Source organism: Odontomachus brunneus, unplaced genomic scaffold (assembly GCF_010583005.1).
Source record: "Odontomachus brunneus isolate Ranch 3 - 2012 unplaced genomic scaffold, Obru_v1 Obru_scaffold_154, whole genome shotgun sequence".
Taxonomy (NCBI): Eukaryota; Metazoa; Arthropoda; class Insecta; order Hymenoptera; family Formicidae; genus Odontomachus; species Odontomachus brunneus.
Genome location: NW_022639604.1, coordinates 830256 through 847890, shown reverse-complemented (window position 1 = coordinate 847890; position 17635 = coordinate 830256). Strand labels below are relative to the sequence as shown.

Here is a 17635-nt window from a genome sequence, read left to right as displayed (position 1 = left end):
CGAGAGATGTTGAACGGCGTTTGTTTGCTTGTGAACAACTGCTTGAAAGGCAAAGACGCAAGGGATTTCTGCATCGCATTGTGATTGGGGACGAAAAATGGATTCATTACGATAACCCCAAGCGCAGAAAATCATGGGAAGTTCCTGGCAATGCTTCCACGTCAACGGCCAAACCGAATATTCACGGTTCCAAGGTCATGCTCTGTATTTGGTGGAACCAGCTCGGCGTAGTGTATTATGAGCTGTTAAAACCGACTGAAACAATCACAGGCGATCGGTATCGAACGCAATTGATGCGTTTGAGCCGAGCATTGAAAGACAAACGGCCGCAATACAACGAGAGACACGATAAAGTGATTTTGCAGCATGACAATATTCAACCCCATGTTGCGAAAGTGGTCAAGATATACTTGGAAACGTTGAAATGGGAAGTTCTACCCCACCCGCCGTATTCTCCAGACGTTGCTCCCTCTGACTATCACTTGTTTCGATCAGTGGCACACGGCCTGGCTGACCAGCACTTCCGGTCTTATAAAGTAAAAAATTGGATCGATTCGTGGATCGCCTCAAAAGATGACCAGTTTTTTCGACGCGGGATTCGTACGCTGCCCGAAAGATGGGAGAAAGTAGTGGCCAACGATGGACAATATTTTGAATCATAAATATATAACCAGTTTTTTACAATAAAGCCCCGAATTTCGGAAAAAAAAACGGCGGAAGCAAAGTTGTACACCTAATATGTACGCAGGCTTATTTTACCTTCGACATCTGAAATCCGGTCTTCGAGTTGATCTAGGTGTATCAGATCGGCTTATAGCCGATTGAATTTCGCAACCAGTTAGAACGCTTCCCATTGCCTTACGTAGTACACAACTCTTTAAGGATCGATATTTTTTGTCACTTACTTTCCTCTTGTGCGCATGCTTACGACAGGATATTATTGATTGGTTTTATTGATTTGACGCGAGCACAACAATATAATAAAATAAAAAACATCTACACAATAAAAGTTTGAATGCAGAATCTTAATTTTTCCACTCTGATTTAATGATTATAGAGACGATTTCTTTCGCTTCTTTAAAACTAGAAATACAGCGGGACTGTGACCTACACCGGCAGTGAATTTCATCTCTATACTGGTGTTTTACGTCTGTGGTCAGTTTCAAAATTTGCAAGAGAGACTAAAGAATCTCGCTGACGACTTGAGTGGAATAAAAATGGCCTTGCTTTCAAAAGCAAGCTGATGCTGATGAAGAAACACGAACATCTGAATCGGTGCATAATTTTCGATCGAAAGGGTAGATGTTTTTCTCTCTTTCTCTTTTTTTATTGTGAAGTTTTAACTGATCTGCAAAAATGTTGTTGTTTTAAAATTTGTAAGAATGATCGAGAACGAACTATATTCCTTCAATATGAGGCTCTTAATTTAGATACTAAAAGGGAAAAAGCAAATCGAATGTTTTAAAACATTGCATATTTATTATATGTATAATTATCTGCGTGTATAGCGCAAGAGTCATATTTCCATCCTGTGCACCGATTACTTCAAAGTCGCATAGCACAGTAATTTTTAGGAATTTTTATTAAAATACTTTAGAGACATAATTTTAAGACTATAAAGTTACAAAAAGCGCAAAAGGAAATTCGATTTTTCTAATTTGTATATTCGGTCGGCCCCTTTAAAAAAATTTCCATAAAATAATACTGGAGCGACAAGAAAGAACAAAATCAATAATTCTAATCGAAGTCGAATTGAATTTCGCAACCAGTTAGAACGCTTCCCATTGCCTCACGTAGTACACAACTCTTTGAGGATCGATATTTTTTGTCACCTACTTTCCTCTTATGCGCATGCTTACGAATAGGATACTATTGATTGGTTTGATTGGTTTGACGCGAGCACAATATAATAGAATGAAAAACATCTACACAATAAAAGTATGAATGCAGAATCTTAATTTTTCCACTCTGATTTAATGATTATATAGACGATTTCTTTCGCTTCTTTAAAACTAGAAATTATTTATATTATAATTTTAAAGGATATTCTGATAGTATTCTTATGTACTAAATACTATAAGTATTGTGTCAGTCAAACAATTAGTTTCTGTTTGTGAATTAAATGATTTTACTACATTTACAATGGTAATGAATTGTTCACGACCAAGCCAGACGATTGTTATCGTCGTTTATGACGCCGAAGTTCCAGCAGTATACTTCCACCAAAGAATACAACTCATTTATACTGATTTTATAAAGGCAAAAAATCAAGCCAAACTTTACGAATAACTCAATAATAATGTTTAAGTATGCCGAAATGAGATTCTCCGCATGTAAATCCTGGCATGCCTGGTTCAACATGCTGAAGAAGGAAGCGAAGAGCCTTCTATGTATCGTGCGCAGATCTACAGCGCCGCTCTGTCTAATCGCGGGTAAGTTCAAAATATTCTTCTTACAAGTGTCTAGTAAGGTAAATACTAATTTAACGTTTACTTAAATTAATAGTTACTATTTAATCATAATAAGTTATTCATTGCACTGCAAATCACTTTTATCGACAAGTATATTAAAACAATTAATTAAACAATTCGATGTCTTATTTCTCTATTAATTTTACATTATACTCATGTAAGGGGAGCGCTTAGTTGAAATTTTACCTTTTTATTACATAAATGTAACATAAAAGTTGAATTTGAATCTTTCTTACTTTTTATTTTAATTACTACTTACAACCTTCTAGGTTATGTGTGCCTAATCATTTTATTAATTCCATTAATACAACTTTTGCTAACTCTAATAGCGTTAATGCGCAGTAGATCTGCGCACTGCGCACACAACGAAAGCAAATATATGCATTCGGCGCGAGTTGCGCTGTTGTCAAACTTAAACTTTCCTTCTAGTAATAAAATTGATCAACGTTTTAATGCGTTCCCCCGTTTATACAGGACTTAATTGATGCAATGAATAGTAAATTCTTATTTAAATTTAATTTTATCATTTATATAAAATTTATTTTTTTTATTTATTACTGGCAAAAAAACACGCGTTTAGATAGCAATACATGTTAATACCGCAACATACGCACAAGCACAGCACGGCACATTTGTAACAACAAAGAATTAACATCCATCAAACGGATGAAAGTAATGGAGAGTTAAAATCCACAAAATTTCAAGAAATCATGAAAATATTTTTATACAGAACACAATCAACTTAAAAAATCCTTCTTCTATTTCTTTATATTTTCTTTTATATTTTTTAATTGATTAATTTTTTATGTTTTTATTCCTGTAATGCATTTTTTTATTTCGCTTCCATCTAGAAGCGAAAGATATTGTGATTAATCATACGTTAAGAATATATATTTTATATTACGTTTCGCCATAGAATTTTATAATCTTATTTCAGATCATGAAAATCTTACTCGGTCGCATCTCGGTACTGCTGACTATAAAGAATACCTCCTCTTAGATAATATTTGCCGTACTTACGATAATGTTTGTTACATGAATGTTATTGTTGAGCAGTTTTAATCTAGTAAAAAAGACTGCGCATTCGCGTCGAAACGTGCTGAATATTTTTTTCCTGTGTACGTCAATACCGTTGTTGCAGAAAAATCCAGATTGAAATAACACGAGACCGTCTCACAATTCAAAGATTTTTTGTCCTTGATCGAGCACAACCGCTATACACTCTAACTGAAAGAATAGCAAAAACGTTTCTGTCCACATGTACCTCTAAATTATTCCATCGGTCTGAATCGACGATGAAAACTTTTCCGTGGACAATTCTAGCGCTGTCGGCGAGCATGCGTAATGAGCAACCCTTTGGGTAATTTCAAAGAGAACAAACAGTTGCTGAACCAGCGAAGTTACCATACTAGCTAAAAAACTTTGTGCTACCCATTCGTTGTTTTTTACCGAACATAGTCGGCAAAGTTTATCTTCGCGATATTCGTCGACGTTCCTAACGCTCGCGTTTTTACGGAGAAAATTGCGTTCAAGCGATGCTCGCTTAAACGTTGCAACGCGTATAACTTTTCTCTACTGAGGGATTACTGAGGGAGTATTTTTCCTCTTCAGTTACTATTTGTTATTTTTTGTATCAGGAATAATTAATATCAGAAACTTGCCAAAACATATATTCATATACGTTCAGTGGTAAAGTGATTGTTAGCAGCCATCGTGAAGATAGCACTGCAGATTGTGAAAGATCATTTAAATCGATTCGAGCCTTGATCCACTGTAGATGGATTCGGTACTTTTTGCGATGGGTTGGTGCAAATACAATATGACGTTTTTGGGTGTCTGGCCCGAACCTGGCAAGGCTTCACAAACAAAGCAGCGCCTCTCGAATCTGATATTTTGGTCGTCGGCCGCCATCGTGCTGCTGTTCGTAAATCTGCCGATTTTTGGGCACTTATTTGTCACGTGCACAAATCTGGACGACGTAATAGGAAATCTATCACTCAACGTGCCAACTTTCTACGCATTCATCAAGCAGCTGTTCCTGCGATACAATAAAAAAAGTACTTGCATGCATTTCTTTCAAGCCAGTGATTAGAAGGCCGTTTATAATTAAAATCAAAATCATGTAAAAGAACAATCAATAAGAGTTAAATTAGGATTACAAATGTTTAGTTTGCTTATATTTAATATTTGCAAATAAATCGATATTAAATATATGCAAACCAAACCTGTGGTTCTTATAATCCGTTCTTTTATGCAAGGTGTTTTATTAAAGGTGGGCAATTTCTTTCTTAGGGACATATAGCTCAAATGAAAATAAACCTATAAATTACTATAAATTACTATAAATTCCTATAAAACTTTTTCTTAACAACACACTCATGTGAAGATATTTGCCCCCGAAATTGCGATTTGAAAAGCATCTTTTTTTTATTGCGCAGCAGATGATAAACGTCTTTGTTTCACTTTTATATCAAGTGGAAGTTATTACAATAATTTAATATATTTTTTTATATTACCTCAAGAGAGTCAGGGAGAAAACTATTCTAATCTTCAAACTTTGAAGTAAATAGAATTTTTTAATTTTAAAATACTTTCTTAGATTCCTGAAATCTTGTTTTAAAAAAGGACTTTTTTGTTTGATTTTAAAGAAGTAAAACATTTTTGAGAAAACCGCATTTGAACTATGAAAGGTGATATCTAAAATTTATCGACACTATTCTAACGACTTTCGTCTAGTATAAAAATAATATAAAAATTATCAAAACTTACCAAGCAATATAAAAGTTATTTTTAGAAAATACTTTTTAAATCCTAATTTCTTTCACTTTCGGAGGCGAATATATCCTAACATAGATGCGTTGTAGAAAAAAATTTTATATAAACTTATGGTAACATAAGTTCTTCCTTTGTATAAAATTCACTTCATCTAGATGCCCCTAAGAAACTGCACAGTTTCATAAAAATATACTTTATTTAATTTTGCATGCGTTTTATCGTATCCTTTTAATCGGTTAAATTAAGCACGATGTTACGCAAATTTCGTGAATATCTCATGCAATTAGGATGTGTCTCGTTGTAAGCAGCAGACTATAAAAGTATACCAAATAGAGATCTGTTCCAAGCTCTGACGCTACTGGTTCGTCAGATGCTGGATGACTGGACGGGACCGATATCAGAAGCGGAGAGGCAAGCGATGTTGAAAAGCGCCAAGAAAAGTCATGTGATATCCATCCTGAGTTCCCTGCTTACGTATCTTTTATTGATCGCCTTAGCTACGATGTCGATTTGGAATAACATGCACCAGCCGATCGAGCTCGAATTCGAGCCAGATATGCCGTTCCCGACAGTCTTCCCGTACAACCTCAAGAACAGCCCCGTTTTCGAGCTCACGTGGCTTGGTGAGAACATGGGGGCATTCGTAACGGCTATCTGTTACACGTGCTTCGATACGTTTCTGGCGGTGCTGATACTGCATCTGTGCGGTCAGTTAGCGGTGCTGAAAATAAATTTGAAGAACTTGGTAGTTGCGACTCAGCATGACGGCTTCGTCGAGTTCTATAAGAAACTAGGCTGCATCGTGCAGAGGCACGAAGAACTTTATAGGTTGGCTCGCAGTGCGGTTTTTTCTTGTTACTTGATACAGTTCTATGTTTGACGAACACATATAGAGACATTGCGAGTTCGAGCATACATGTTCGAGTGAATATCGAGTTTATGCATTAAAAGAAAAAAATATCTAAAAAGATAAAACATATTTATTTAAGAAATACTAATAACATATTTACGTGTACTAATATACACATTTTTATGTTAAGAAAAAGTTTCATTTAAATAAGAAAATGTGTATTTTCCTAAAGCTTTGCTAAACCGTTGTTTTTCAGAAAAGCAATTGTTTATTCTGTTTAAACAAAGAAATTTAGATTTAATATAAATAGTAAATATGTTATATATAGTAGCACCTATCGAATAAATATTTTTTAAATATGTTTCTTTTTAATTTTTAGATGTTTTTTCTGTGGGAGCCGCTTTTGATGATTTTGGCTTTAATATATATCGAAGATCATGATCCTGATCAACGTTTAAATGCTTAGTTGGTTATATATTGTTTGTCCAAAGATTATTATCAAATAAAAGTTCATTATCATTCATGTGATTTTGTACAAAGTAAGATGTATTATTGTGCGAGATTTATGCCGTACTGATTAATTAGAACTAAATAAATCATTGAAATATTTCTTTAAACATCTTATAGGCTTGTGCAACATTTTAATAAAGCGAGGGAAATTATAGAATGTTAACAAACATTTATATATTAATACGTTTTTAATAAACAATAATTTTATATATATATATATATATATATATATATATATCAGTTAAAATTTTTTAAACATTCCCGTATAGAAAAAAAATTATAAAGACACTGTAAAAAAGAACTGCTGGAGAATTCAAAAGAAACTATTAAATTAGAATTATACTACTAAACTACTAAACTCTACTAAATTAGAATTAAACTACACAATTAGAAGATCTTTGAGAAACTTTTAATAATTTTTAGTCGTTTATTCTTCTAATTATATAACAGTTTTAATTCAGGAATGAAACTGAAGATACTCAGAGTCATGATCTTCACAATAATATGAGGTCAAATCTTTTGGAGAAGACTTCCATAAACTAAATATTTACCATTGCTTATTATCTTGGATTAATTCAAGGTACGCTACAGTCGTCGAGGATTACTTCAATCTCGCCCTGTTGGTGCAAACGGTGATCAGTACGGCAATGTTTTGTTTGACCATATATCGCTTAATTACAGTAAGTCAGATAAAATAGATTGTTTTATCTGAATAGTATTCCGGAATATTTGTTTAAATTTAACAAATAAATATAAAGTACGCTGATTTTATTTAAGTGTAATATATATTAAGTTTTGCTTAAGAATAAAGTATAAGTATACATATTAATGTCGATACGTATACCAAATAAATATTAAGTACACGTATCGACACTTTGTAATTACAGACGATGAATCAATACCATGCGGTAACTGAAATAATATACTTAACAATACACGTAATGTACACGACAATACATTTTTTTCTTTATTGTTATATTGGCGAGCAACTTCTCTCTGAAGTAAGTATCTCTCTTTCATATGAAAAATATTATATAGAGTTTAATCTCTACGATACATAATAAAAAATTTTTTTCGAATAAACTGAAAGTTGAATTCGTCTTCAGAAACATTCCACAGAATAGTAATATTTCACATTGCGTAATTTTGTTGCGGATTTATAAAAATTGCTGTTAACATTAATCGTATTAAAAAGATTTAGTTTTCTCTAAAATTTTATTTCTTCACGTAATTATAGACAAATAATCGTTTCTTTGTGTCAGTTAAAAATTAGCGCCAACTAAATGATCCACTTTTCCTCTTAGGGACGATCTTTTGATAGTAGCAGAAATTTCGATGGAAGTTCAAGCTATATTCTAATGCGTTTGATATGTTTAAACAGAGCTTAAATTTTTAGATTTAAGTTACTATTAAAAAATCAGTTCCCTTAATGTTCCCACGTATTCATTAATTCTTTTTTGTACAGAGTTCAAGCATAACACAAACAGCGTTCGATTGCGAATGGTATGATTTACCTCCGAAAAAGGCGATATCTTTAACGATTATCATGATGCGAGCGAATATATCGTTCAAACTAACAGCGGGAAAGTTCAGTCCGTTCTCCTTGGACTTGTTTAGTACCGTAAGTTTTACGCTGAAACACTTCGTTTGACATATTCACTGCCACAAGACAGTTAGTGATCGGCTCTATGATACTGTCAAGTCTCATTAATTTATAAAATTAATGTATGAGATATAATCAATTGCATATAACCAATTGAATATATGATCGATAAGGGATCTATAGGGAAATATAAGATAAGAGAAATATAGGATCGATAAGGATGAAATGACCTAACAAATACATGCATCGTGAGTAATGTTTATAATAAGTAACGTTTACTTATTATATCTTTGTTTATGTAAACTTCAAATAAGCTTTAAAATAATCGATAGTAATCAGTATGGCAGTCAATATGTTAATAAATAGAAATAAAATGTTCAAAGTATGTATTGACACTTTTTAGATTTTTACCTTTATTCTCTCATTCTCTTTTCTTCCTCTTTCTTCTTTTCCTTTAACTTAGGTTATTTAACTTATTGTGTTAATCTTATGAATATTATTTAATTTTTCAAAAGGAGAAATTTCGATTTCTTTCCAATCAATTCCTTTTTCAGATCTCGAAGACGTCTGCCGGTTACCTGTCGGTATTATTAGCGATGAACGAGAGATCGACCGAATAACAATAATGTTACAAATCGCAACTAAAATTGACGGAATATACTGTCGTTAAATTGTATTACGTAGTGCTAATAATATTTCTCAATCAAAATACCGTTAAGAGAATGAGATAGCATAAAATATTCTATAAATATTCTTATTAAATATGAATTATTTTTCCCACGGGATATTTGAATCCGATATTCTATGAATATACATACAATATTACAGACAACGAGTCGCATATAATAGAAAAAATGTTCTTACTCACTGCGCATATGCAATGCATTCATGTAATTATAAAGTTTTCTTAATGTTCCAAGCGGTAATATGCATTTATTATAGCTTAGTAAAGATATATATCTACGAAATATAAAACACTTAAATTATTCCTTTATAATTATAAAGACTAAATCAAGAGTTAATCTACAGCTTTCGTAAAATATAGTAAATATTCTAAACATTCATAAAACGTTTATAATGTCATTCGAATGTGTGCTATGAAGGTAATAAACTATAACAATATTTTCATTTATATGTTAGAAACATGTAACAGTATTTTCAGTATATTCATAGAATCTACAAATATTTCTAAAGAATATTCATAGAACATATTCATATATTTAAGGATGAATTACAGAGGTTACATTAATGTATTTGCACATTTGTAATGTAATTAACTTGGCAATAATACTGTGTTATCAAAGCTTCGATGAACATTGTCTCTTTCTTAACGACGGTCGATAATCGAAGAATATTTGCAGTGACTATATGAGTCCTATGTGCAATCGGCTCTCACTTGTCGACTATCTTCGATAGAGGGAACCTTCACACTGTGACTAAAACAAATTGTTCGATATTAATATGTGTTATTGTTTAGGATCATAATTTATTATTTATTTTTGTTTTATATATAACCAAATGACCAGAAGGTTGCTATACATCTTTTTTAGAAATATTTGAGCAACAGATAAAAATTTGAATCTTTCATATTTGTCCTACACCTATTGTGAAACGTATTAAAATATAACATGTGCGCAACTTTTTGGCCACTATCTAAACACTACGTTATTAATAGTGTCACGCTTAAATGATTTTAAAATCATATAGATGATTTTAAAACTATCTCATGGAGATGATTTTAAAACCATCTAAAAGCGCAGCATTGTTAATCCTTAGTGGCTCTACATGTGTATTTCGAGTACGGACGGTTTCTATTCACAGAAATTTATTAGCAAGTTGAAAGATTCTGGATATACTACATTTTAGTTTTTTACACAATAAAGTACAAGATATTTGTTCTAGAAACTTAAAACTATATCCGTGAATTTTTACAGATATTTCGAACCACTATAAGATATGATAAAAGAGCCGGAATCAAAAGATTCATGTAGGGATACATGTGGTGCCGTTTTTCATATAAACCACTAAAAGTTAATAACATAATGTTTAAATAGTGGACAAAACTGAGATAGATGATTTTATGAATATCTAGATGATTTTAAAACTGTCTCATAGAAATGATTTTAAAACCATTTAAGCGCAACACTAGTTATTAATTGGAAACAGACATGATCCTTAATTATAGAAAATGAATTCGCCTTTTAAGTATTTTTTCAATAATTCTTATTGCTTATTATACAATGTGTTTGACGATGACATATAAATCGCTCGTGTACATGTAGCTTAGATCAAACTCAATAAAAACTTTCTTTACTATTTTTAAACCATTTAAAAATTATAATTATTAACTAAAAATATGATGAATGATCGCATGACAAAAGTAACAATTTTATTATTTACCGTTATCATTCTTCAGCAAAGAGTTATTAAGTCTTGAAAGAAAAACGCGGCCCAAGTTAGCATTTTATATTGCATTCAAAGGAATTATCTATTATTACCGAACACGACAATCGAAATATTTATTTTTCATTATCTTTATTTTGTTTAGGTGGTAAAAATATTAATGAGATACCTGTCTGCCTTGCTGACAATGAAAAATTGATGCAAATAACATAAATTTCCATAAATGGAAATTATACGACTACGAATACTGCGTAACTAACTATCAAGCGATATTAATGATTAACAAACAAATATATAATTTTATACATACCGCCTGCAACTCATCTACTTTTAATGATAGAACATGCTCATGTGTAATACAAGCTATTTATTTGTCCCTGCTTAACGATATTGTAATTTACTCTCTCTTATTATCTTTGTTGAATAAGTAAATATTCAGCGGATAAATCGATTCGGAAGTGTCGTCGCACAACCTTCTGCGACTCAACTTTAGAGCGGTCGTATGCAGGGTAACTTCACTTTCCGTATCGGAGCATGCGTGACCCTGAGAGAAGGGATGAGGGGAGAAACCGCCAGCGAAAATATTATGTCAGTCGTTGTGCCGTCGACATCCGTTAAATATCGATGGATGCTGATCGAGGTACACGCGGTAGAAAAGAGACGATATGCTCATGCGTTTTATACAAATTGTTTCGTTATATTGTATAAAATTGTCATTTCTTACGTTTATCATAATATCATATATCTCTAAAATCTAAGAAGAAACTATCGATATCATATGTGTCACGTATATGCCGAAGTACTGCCTTTTTTAATCGAATCTTCACGCAGATTCGATTTGCGTAGATTTCAATTTCGCGATCGGATGGAATCGATTCAATTTGGGCCTTATCGGCGTCTGGCCCGACCCGCTACAAAGTCCCGGAAAAAGAGGCGGGCTCTCCCAACTTCGTTTTCTAACAGCCAGCTTCTTCATGCTGAGTTTCATGTGTATACCACAATTGGTGAACCTGTTCTTTATTTGGGGCAACGCGGACATGATGACCGAGAATTTGGCGATCGCCAACATCCCAATGGCAAACGCTTTCATGAAAGCCGTCACTATGTGGCGTCATAGAAAAGGTACAAACGCGAAGAATATTACTTGGATGTATAAAAAATTTTGTAAAATCTAAATAATGTAAAACTAAAAAAGCAACTTTTATGGGTTCATTTTCAACTTTATTGTCTTGATTTTTATTAGTTCCTATTAGTTTCAATTTGTTATTGATTATCTCTGCATTTGCAAAATTTATCATAAATTTGTCGTGAAATTAGAATAACAATTTTTTTTAACAAATTTAACTCTACGTATAACAACAGAATCAATTGAATTTAATCTTTATTTTTAAATTTTTTACTTTAATAATATAAACTACTTGTAAAGATTAATGTTATTATTATCATATGAATTACTTATTATTTTATTATTTAATATTAGGCAAGACGTTGGAATGTCAAAAGCAAAATATGATTACGCGAAAAATTAAGTTTTATTTAATGAATTTAATGAAATGATTCGAACAGGAAGAGGGGGGATTATGTTTTCATAGAAAGAAAGGAAATGAATATTTTCGTCTAGATATGCAAAATAAAATATTTCTCTAAAGTCTTGAAGCAACTGGTCGAGTTCTTTTACCAAGATTGGCACGCATCGAAAACTTCTTATGAAAGGACAGCCATGCTGAAAAATGCCTCGGTCGTCCGGAACATATCAATCTGGTGCATGGTGCTTACGCAGACTGTGGTGATTTTATACGTTATACTTAGAATCTTGACGAACGTCAAGTTGCAGCGAAACAACTCTACCCGCCTTATGATGTGCACGGCCTATTTTCCCTTCGACATCACCCAAAGTCCCGTCTTCGAATTGATCTACGTATGTCAGGTCCTATCGGCTTTCAGCGGGGCTGTGAGCTACACTGGCAGCGACAGTTTCGTCTCTATGTTGGTGCTTCACGTCTGTGGTCAGTTTCAAAATTTGCGAAGGAGACTAAAGAACCTCGTCGACGACTCGGGCGGAGTGAAAACGACCGAGGACTTCAGAAACGAGCTAGCGCAAATCGTGAAGAGACACGAGCATTTGAATTGGTTCGTAATTTGCGATCAATAGAACGTAAGAGAGAATGTTTTTTTTCTTTTTTCTCTTTTCTGTGTCGTCAAGTTGTCTTTACTAATTTTCAATAAAAAATGTTAATGTTTTAAGGTTTGTAAACAGGATTGAAGACTCTTTCAATATAGTGTTCTTATTCCAAATATTTTCTTGTACTGTTCAATTGTGCTTTCAAGGTTTCCAGGTTTTCAATGTGAGTGATGCAATCTGAGATATTTATAAATTTTATTTAAATTTTTTATATTTTTATGGTATCTTGCGAAATATTTTTATCGATGCTTTCATGATTTTGATATCACATACACTCATTCTGATTTTATCTTTGCGAACAAATTTTGAAAATTGCATCCCTCGCTTAGCCTCGATTAGTTTACTTGTTTTACGTTTTGTTCAATATCTTACGAACCATATAAAATAATAAATTTTTTTTCTTTCATACAAATTTGTTTGAAGTGTATGCCTTATACTCTATTATTTTTTTTAATCATCAGTTTACATTCAGTTTATGATAGAAATAATATATAACAATATTAGTTATATCAGTTTATATTCGGTTTATGATATCATAGAAGTAATATATAACAATCAATATATTAGAGAAATTTTTCAGATATTAATAAATAACGGAGACAAATCACCGACCTGCCAGTTAATCTTTCTAGTTATTTTTGTAACTTTTGTCTTAGTCCACTTATATGTTTATTGTTATGTCGGCGAGATGTTGCTCGTGCAGGTAAGATATTTTCATGTAAATATATCATATGTTATAATAACGCTATTTACGTACTTTCGCTTCTCGTTTATAAGTAATATTATTGTAATTTGTTGGCGTGCTGGCATTTGTTTCCGTAATTCATGACATTCATGATAAAATAAAAGATCTAAGGATTAACACGCACAAACTTAATCCTCGATTATCAAGATCTCTTGAACTCAATTTTAGTTTCTGAGTTTCATTTTCAAGATATCCTAACTATTTGTAAGGATTAATATTTTCTTAGAGAGAACTTCTAAAGATTAAACAAGAAATATATTTATTCTTCTTAAAAATTGAATAAATTAAACCTTTAATAAATTAACCCAATTTATATGACGTACACATAATGATATATAAGTGTCTTACATAAATTTCACAGCCCGATATGTTAGAAATTAAAAAAAGATATAAAAAATGTTTCCAACAAAAGTTATAGGAAATCGAGAAAGAAAAAGATAATAATATTTATCTGATCTTAAAATAAAACCTTGAAAAGCCTTATCCTATTTATTTCAATACAAATTATTTTTATAGTAGTTATTTTTCAAAAACAAGATATGAAATATCTTGTAAATTATTCACTTTTTGACCAGTAAATGACCGATAAAATCAATTCTTGTAAAATAAAACACTGGAAACTTTAAGTAAAGATCTGTGCATTTTACAAATTTATTGACGCACTAATGTAGTGTGTAAAAATTAATATCACCAATCAATTTCTCTCGTCATCCTACATACAAAAGTATTCACGAAAGAAAAATTAATGGTTTACGAAATATCTCATATTATGTATTAAATAATAACAGAATGAAATATAAAATATCTCTGAAAGCATTCACTTTTCTATAATTTTATACCAATACTTTTGTACACGTAATGACCACATAAAGTGATTTATATCGAAAAAATAATATGATTAAAGTTAAAAAATTAAAGTTGATCTTGACAGAGATTTTCAACGTCTTTCTGAAGTACAGTAAATTACTATTTTTTTTCTCCCTCGATATCCTATAACTTTATTAGAAATACATTTCTATAATTTCTTAATTTCTAAGATATCAAGCTGATTTCTGAGATATCTTGTTTTTAAAAAATAACTACTATAAAAATAATGTGTATTGAAAGAATTATATGGACTACCCTCTACATTGAGAGTTGAGGAGTAAAATCAATATAACGCTCTAACGTAATTTTTTTGTAAGGTAATTCGATTCTTCTAACATTTATATTTGATTTAGAATTAAAATACTTTAAACATATTATTAAAATAATAAGGTTACGCACAAACACAAAAGAAAATTTGATACCTTTTTTTAACCTTAACCTTTGGTTTGCATTTTTAAAGAAAATTTCATAAAATAATATTGGAACGATAACAAAAAGCAAAATCAATAATTCTAATCGAATTCGAGTTGAATCTCGCAAACAGTTATGACATTTCCCATCGACTTACCAAATACAACATTCGAGGATCGTTATTTTTTGTCATTTCCTGTCTTTCCTCTTGTACGCAGATGTACGAATAGGATATTATTGTTAGATTTGATTTCCGGGTTTGAGCCGCGTGGATTCATCTTTGTTTGATTCCGACGTTTCGCGAACATTTCAGTCCGCTTCATCAGGGAGGAACGACCCAATGCCGGATATTATTGATTATTTTTATCGATTTGGCGCGAGCACAACGACATAACAGAATGAAGAATATACATACGTGATAAAAATATGAATAAAGAATATTAAAATTTTACTACTCTAACAATTGATAATTATAATATTTCCCTCACCTCTTTAAAACTAGAAATAAATCACATTATAAAAATGAGAAGAATATAAGAGAGAGATAACATATATCTCTACACTAAATATCAAGTATTGTGTCAGTCAAAAAGTTCCATGCCGTTTATGAATTAAATTTGACTTTATTACACTCAGTGGTGAAAAAATGACTCAATAATAATGTTTTAGAGTACCGAGATAAGCTTCTCCGCGTATGAATCCAACTGGTTTAACGTGCCAGGGAAGGAAGCGAGAAGTCTCCTCTTTATCATGTGCAGATCTACAGTCCCTCTTTCTTTAACCGCGGGAAAGTTCGGCGTATTTTCTTTGCAACTATTTAGCAAGGTAAATCAAATTTAACGTTAAATAAAATAAGTTTCGTTGCATTACTATTATCAACTTTCATGACAGATATATTAAAACTTTTATGACAGATATATTAAAAAAATTAATTAAACAATTTGAGGCCTCCTTTTTCTATTAAAAATCATAAATTTTAAAAAATTCATGAAAATATTTTTATCTAGAATATAATCAACTTTAAAAATCCTTTTTTTCTTTCTTTATATTTTTTAATTTATTAAGTTTTATTGTTTTTGTTATTGTTTCTTTTTAAATTCAGCTTCCGATATCCTGGCATGAAAAATATTGCGATTTAGCGTGCGTTACAAATAAATATTTTATGTTGCTTTATATCTTATATTGCTATCGAATTTTATAATCTTATTTCAGATTGTGAAAACCTCACTCGGTTACTTGTCGGTACTGCTGACCGTAACAAATCGCAAAGAATAACTCCTCTCAAATAATATTTATCGTATTTACGACAACGGTTATTACATAATCGTTATTGTTGAGCGATTGTAATTTATTAAAAAATGATCGTGCGATTGCGACAAAATGTGATGAATATTTTTTCCGTATGCGTCAATATAATGTGGTCAATAAACACAGATGAAAATAACACCAAATCGTCTCATGATTCAAAGATTTTCGTTTTTTAGCAAGCGCAAGTATTGTATATCCTATACCTATTCTTTTATCTGCAAAAAAATGTGTATTCGCTCTAAAAAAGTAGCTGCCCATGTACGGGAGGCGTATCTATACATTCTAATATATCCATTAATATACAAGGTATTTCAACTCGATTTCACAATCTCTCGTGGGAATGTAGATCGAATTGAGGTAAAGAAAAAATCAAATACCGCTTTGCGAAAATTGCAATAATGATTTAGATATTAATTATAAAAGATTTGTAGATGAATACGCATGATATAGTAGATAAGCTGTAGTAGCAATGTTTACATTGTTGTATACTTGTATATTAGATCAAACTAATCATAAAATCCATTTTACTTACTCTTGTAAAATACTACCTTATAAATATTATAAATTATAATTATTTATAATTATTTATAATTATAACTAGCTACGTGGATTTTCAATTATTAATTGAAAAAAATTATTGCACTGTTTAACGCGATAATATACATAAGATACAAATCTTTTTTAATTAATAATTAAAGATTTACGCAGTCATTTGCAAAATAATGAAATACTTTTTTACTCAGTTTGACCGAATGTACAAACACACGACGGCAGATATCACTGTAGTTCATCTACTATATCGAGAGAGAGAGAGAGAGAGAGAGAGAGAGAAAGAGAGAGAAAGGGAGAGAGGGAGAGAGAAGAGAGCGTCTTGATTTACAAATCTTCTTTAATTAATATCTCGACAGTTATTGTAAATATCGCCGCAAAACATACAAGACTTTCTGTGTTAACCTCAATTCACTTTACGTTCTCATGAGAAATTGTTGAATCGAGCTGAGACACCTTGTATATATGAGATTCATATACAGGGTGTTCCAGAATAATTTCTGAAGATCTCGTGGAGGCATAGTAAGGATTGAGGTGAACACAAAAATCCTATATCGTTTCGTGACATTCACAAAAATTAAAATTATTTAAAATAATCGATAATAATCAGTATGGCAGTCAATACGTTACTAAATAAAAATAAAATGTTCAAAATATGTATTGACACTTTTTAGATTTTTTCCTTTATTCTCTCATTCTCTTTTCTTCCTCTTTCTTTTTTTCCTTTAACCTAGGTTATTTAACTTGTTGTGTTAGTCTATATTACTTAATTTTTCAAAAGGAGAAACTTCAATTTCTTTTCAATCAATTCCTTTTTCAGATCTCGAAGACGTCTGCCGGTTACCTGTCGGTATTATTAGCGATGAACGAGAGATCGACCGAATAACAATAATGTTACAAGTCGCAACTAAAATTGACGGAATATACTGTCGTTAAATTGTATTACGTAGTGTTAATAATA

General features: G+C 31.5%; 1 protein-coding gene across 1 annotated transcript; it reads left to right on the top strand.

Moving 5' to 3' along the window:
* The first annotated feature begins 4248 nt into the window (after window positions 1–4248).
* Window positions 4249–16218, top strand: LOC116850767. The gene is made up of 11 exons (XM_032829406.1): window positions 4249–4528; window positions 5558–6074; window positions 7187–7286; window positions 7494–7607; window positions 8072–8231; window positions 11459–11734; window positions 12262–12742; window positions 12858–12957; window positions 13375–13497; window positions 15487–15642; window positions 16030–16218. The coding sequence occupies exons 1-11, from the start codon at window positions 4249–4251 to the stop codon at window positions 16090–16092; spliced, it is 2370 nt and encodes a 789-aa protein (XP_032685297.1). The 3' UTR covers window positions 16093–16218.
* The last annotated feature ends 1417 nt before the right edge of the window (window positions 16219–17635 follow it).

Excerpts from the sequence above, each read along its gene's own strand:
- LOC116850767 (XM_032829406.1), top strand. The coding sequence starts at position 4,249 with ATGGATTCGGTACTTTTTGCGATGGGTTGGTGCAAATACAATATGACG. Across the intron at positions 11,735-12,261 it reads TATGTGGCGTCATAGAAAAG|TCTTGAAGCAACTGGTCGAG; the intron begins GTACAAACGCGA and ends ATTTCTCTAAAG. Across the intron at positions 13,498-15,486 it reads GCGAGATGTTGCTCGTGCAG|AGTACCGAGATAAGCTTCTC; the intron begins GTAAGATATTTT and ends ATAATGTTTTAG.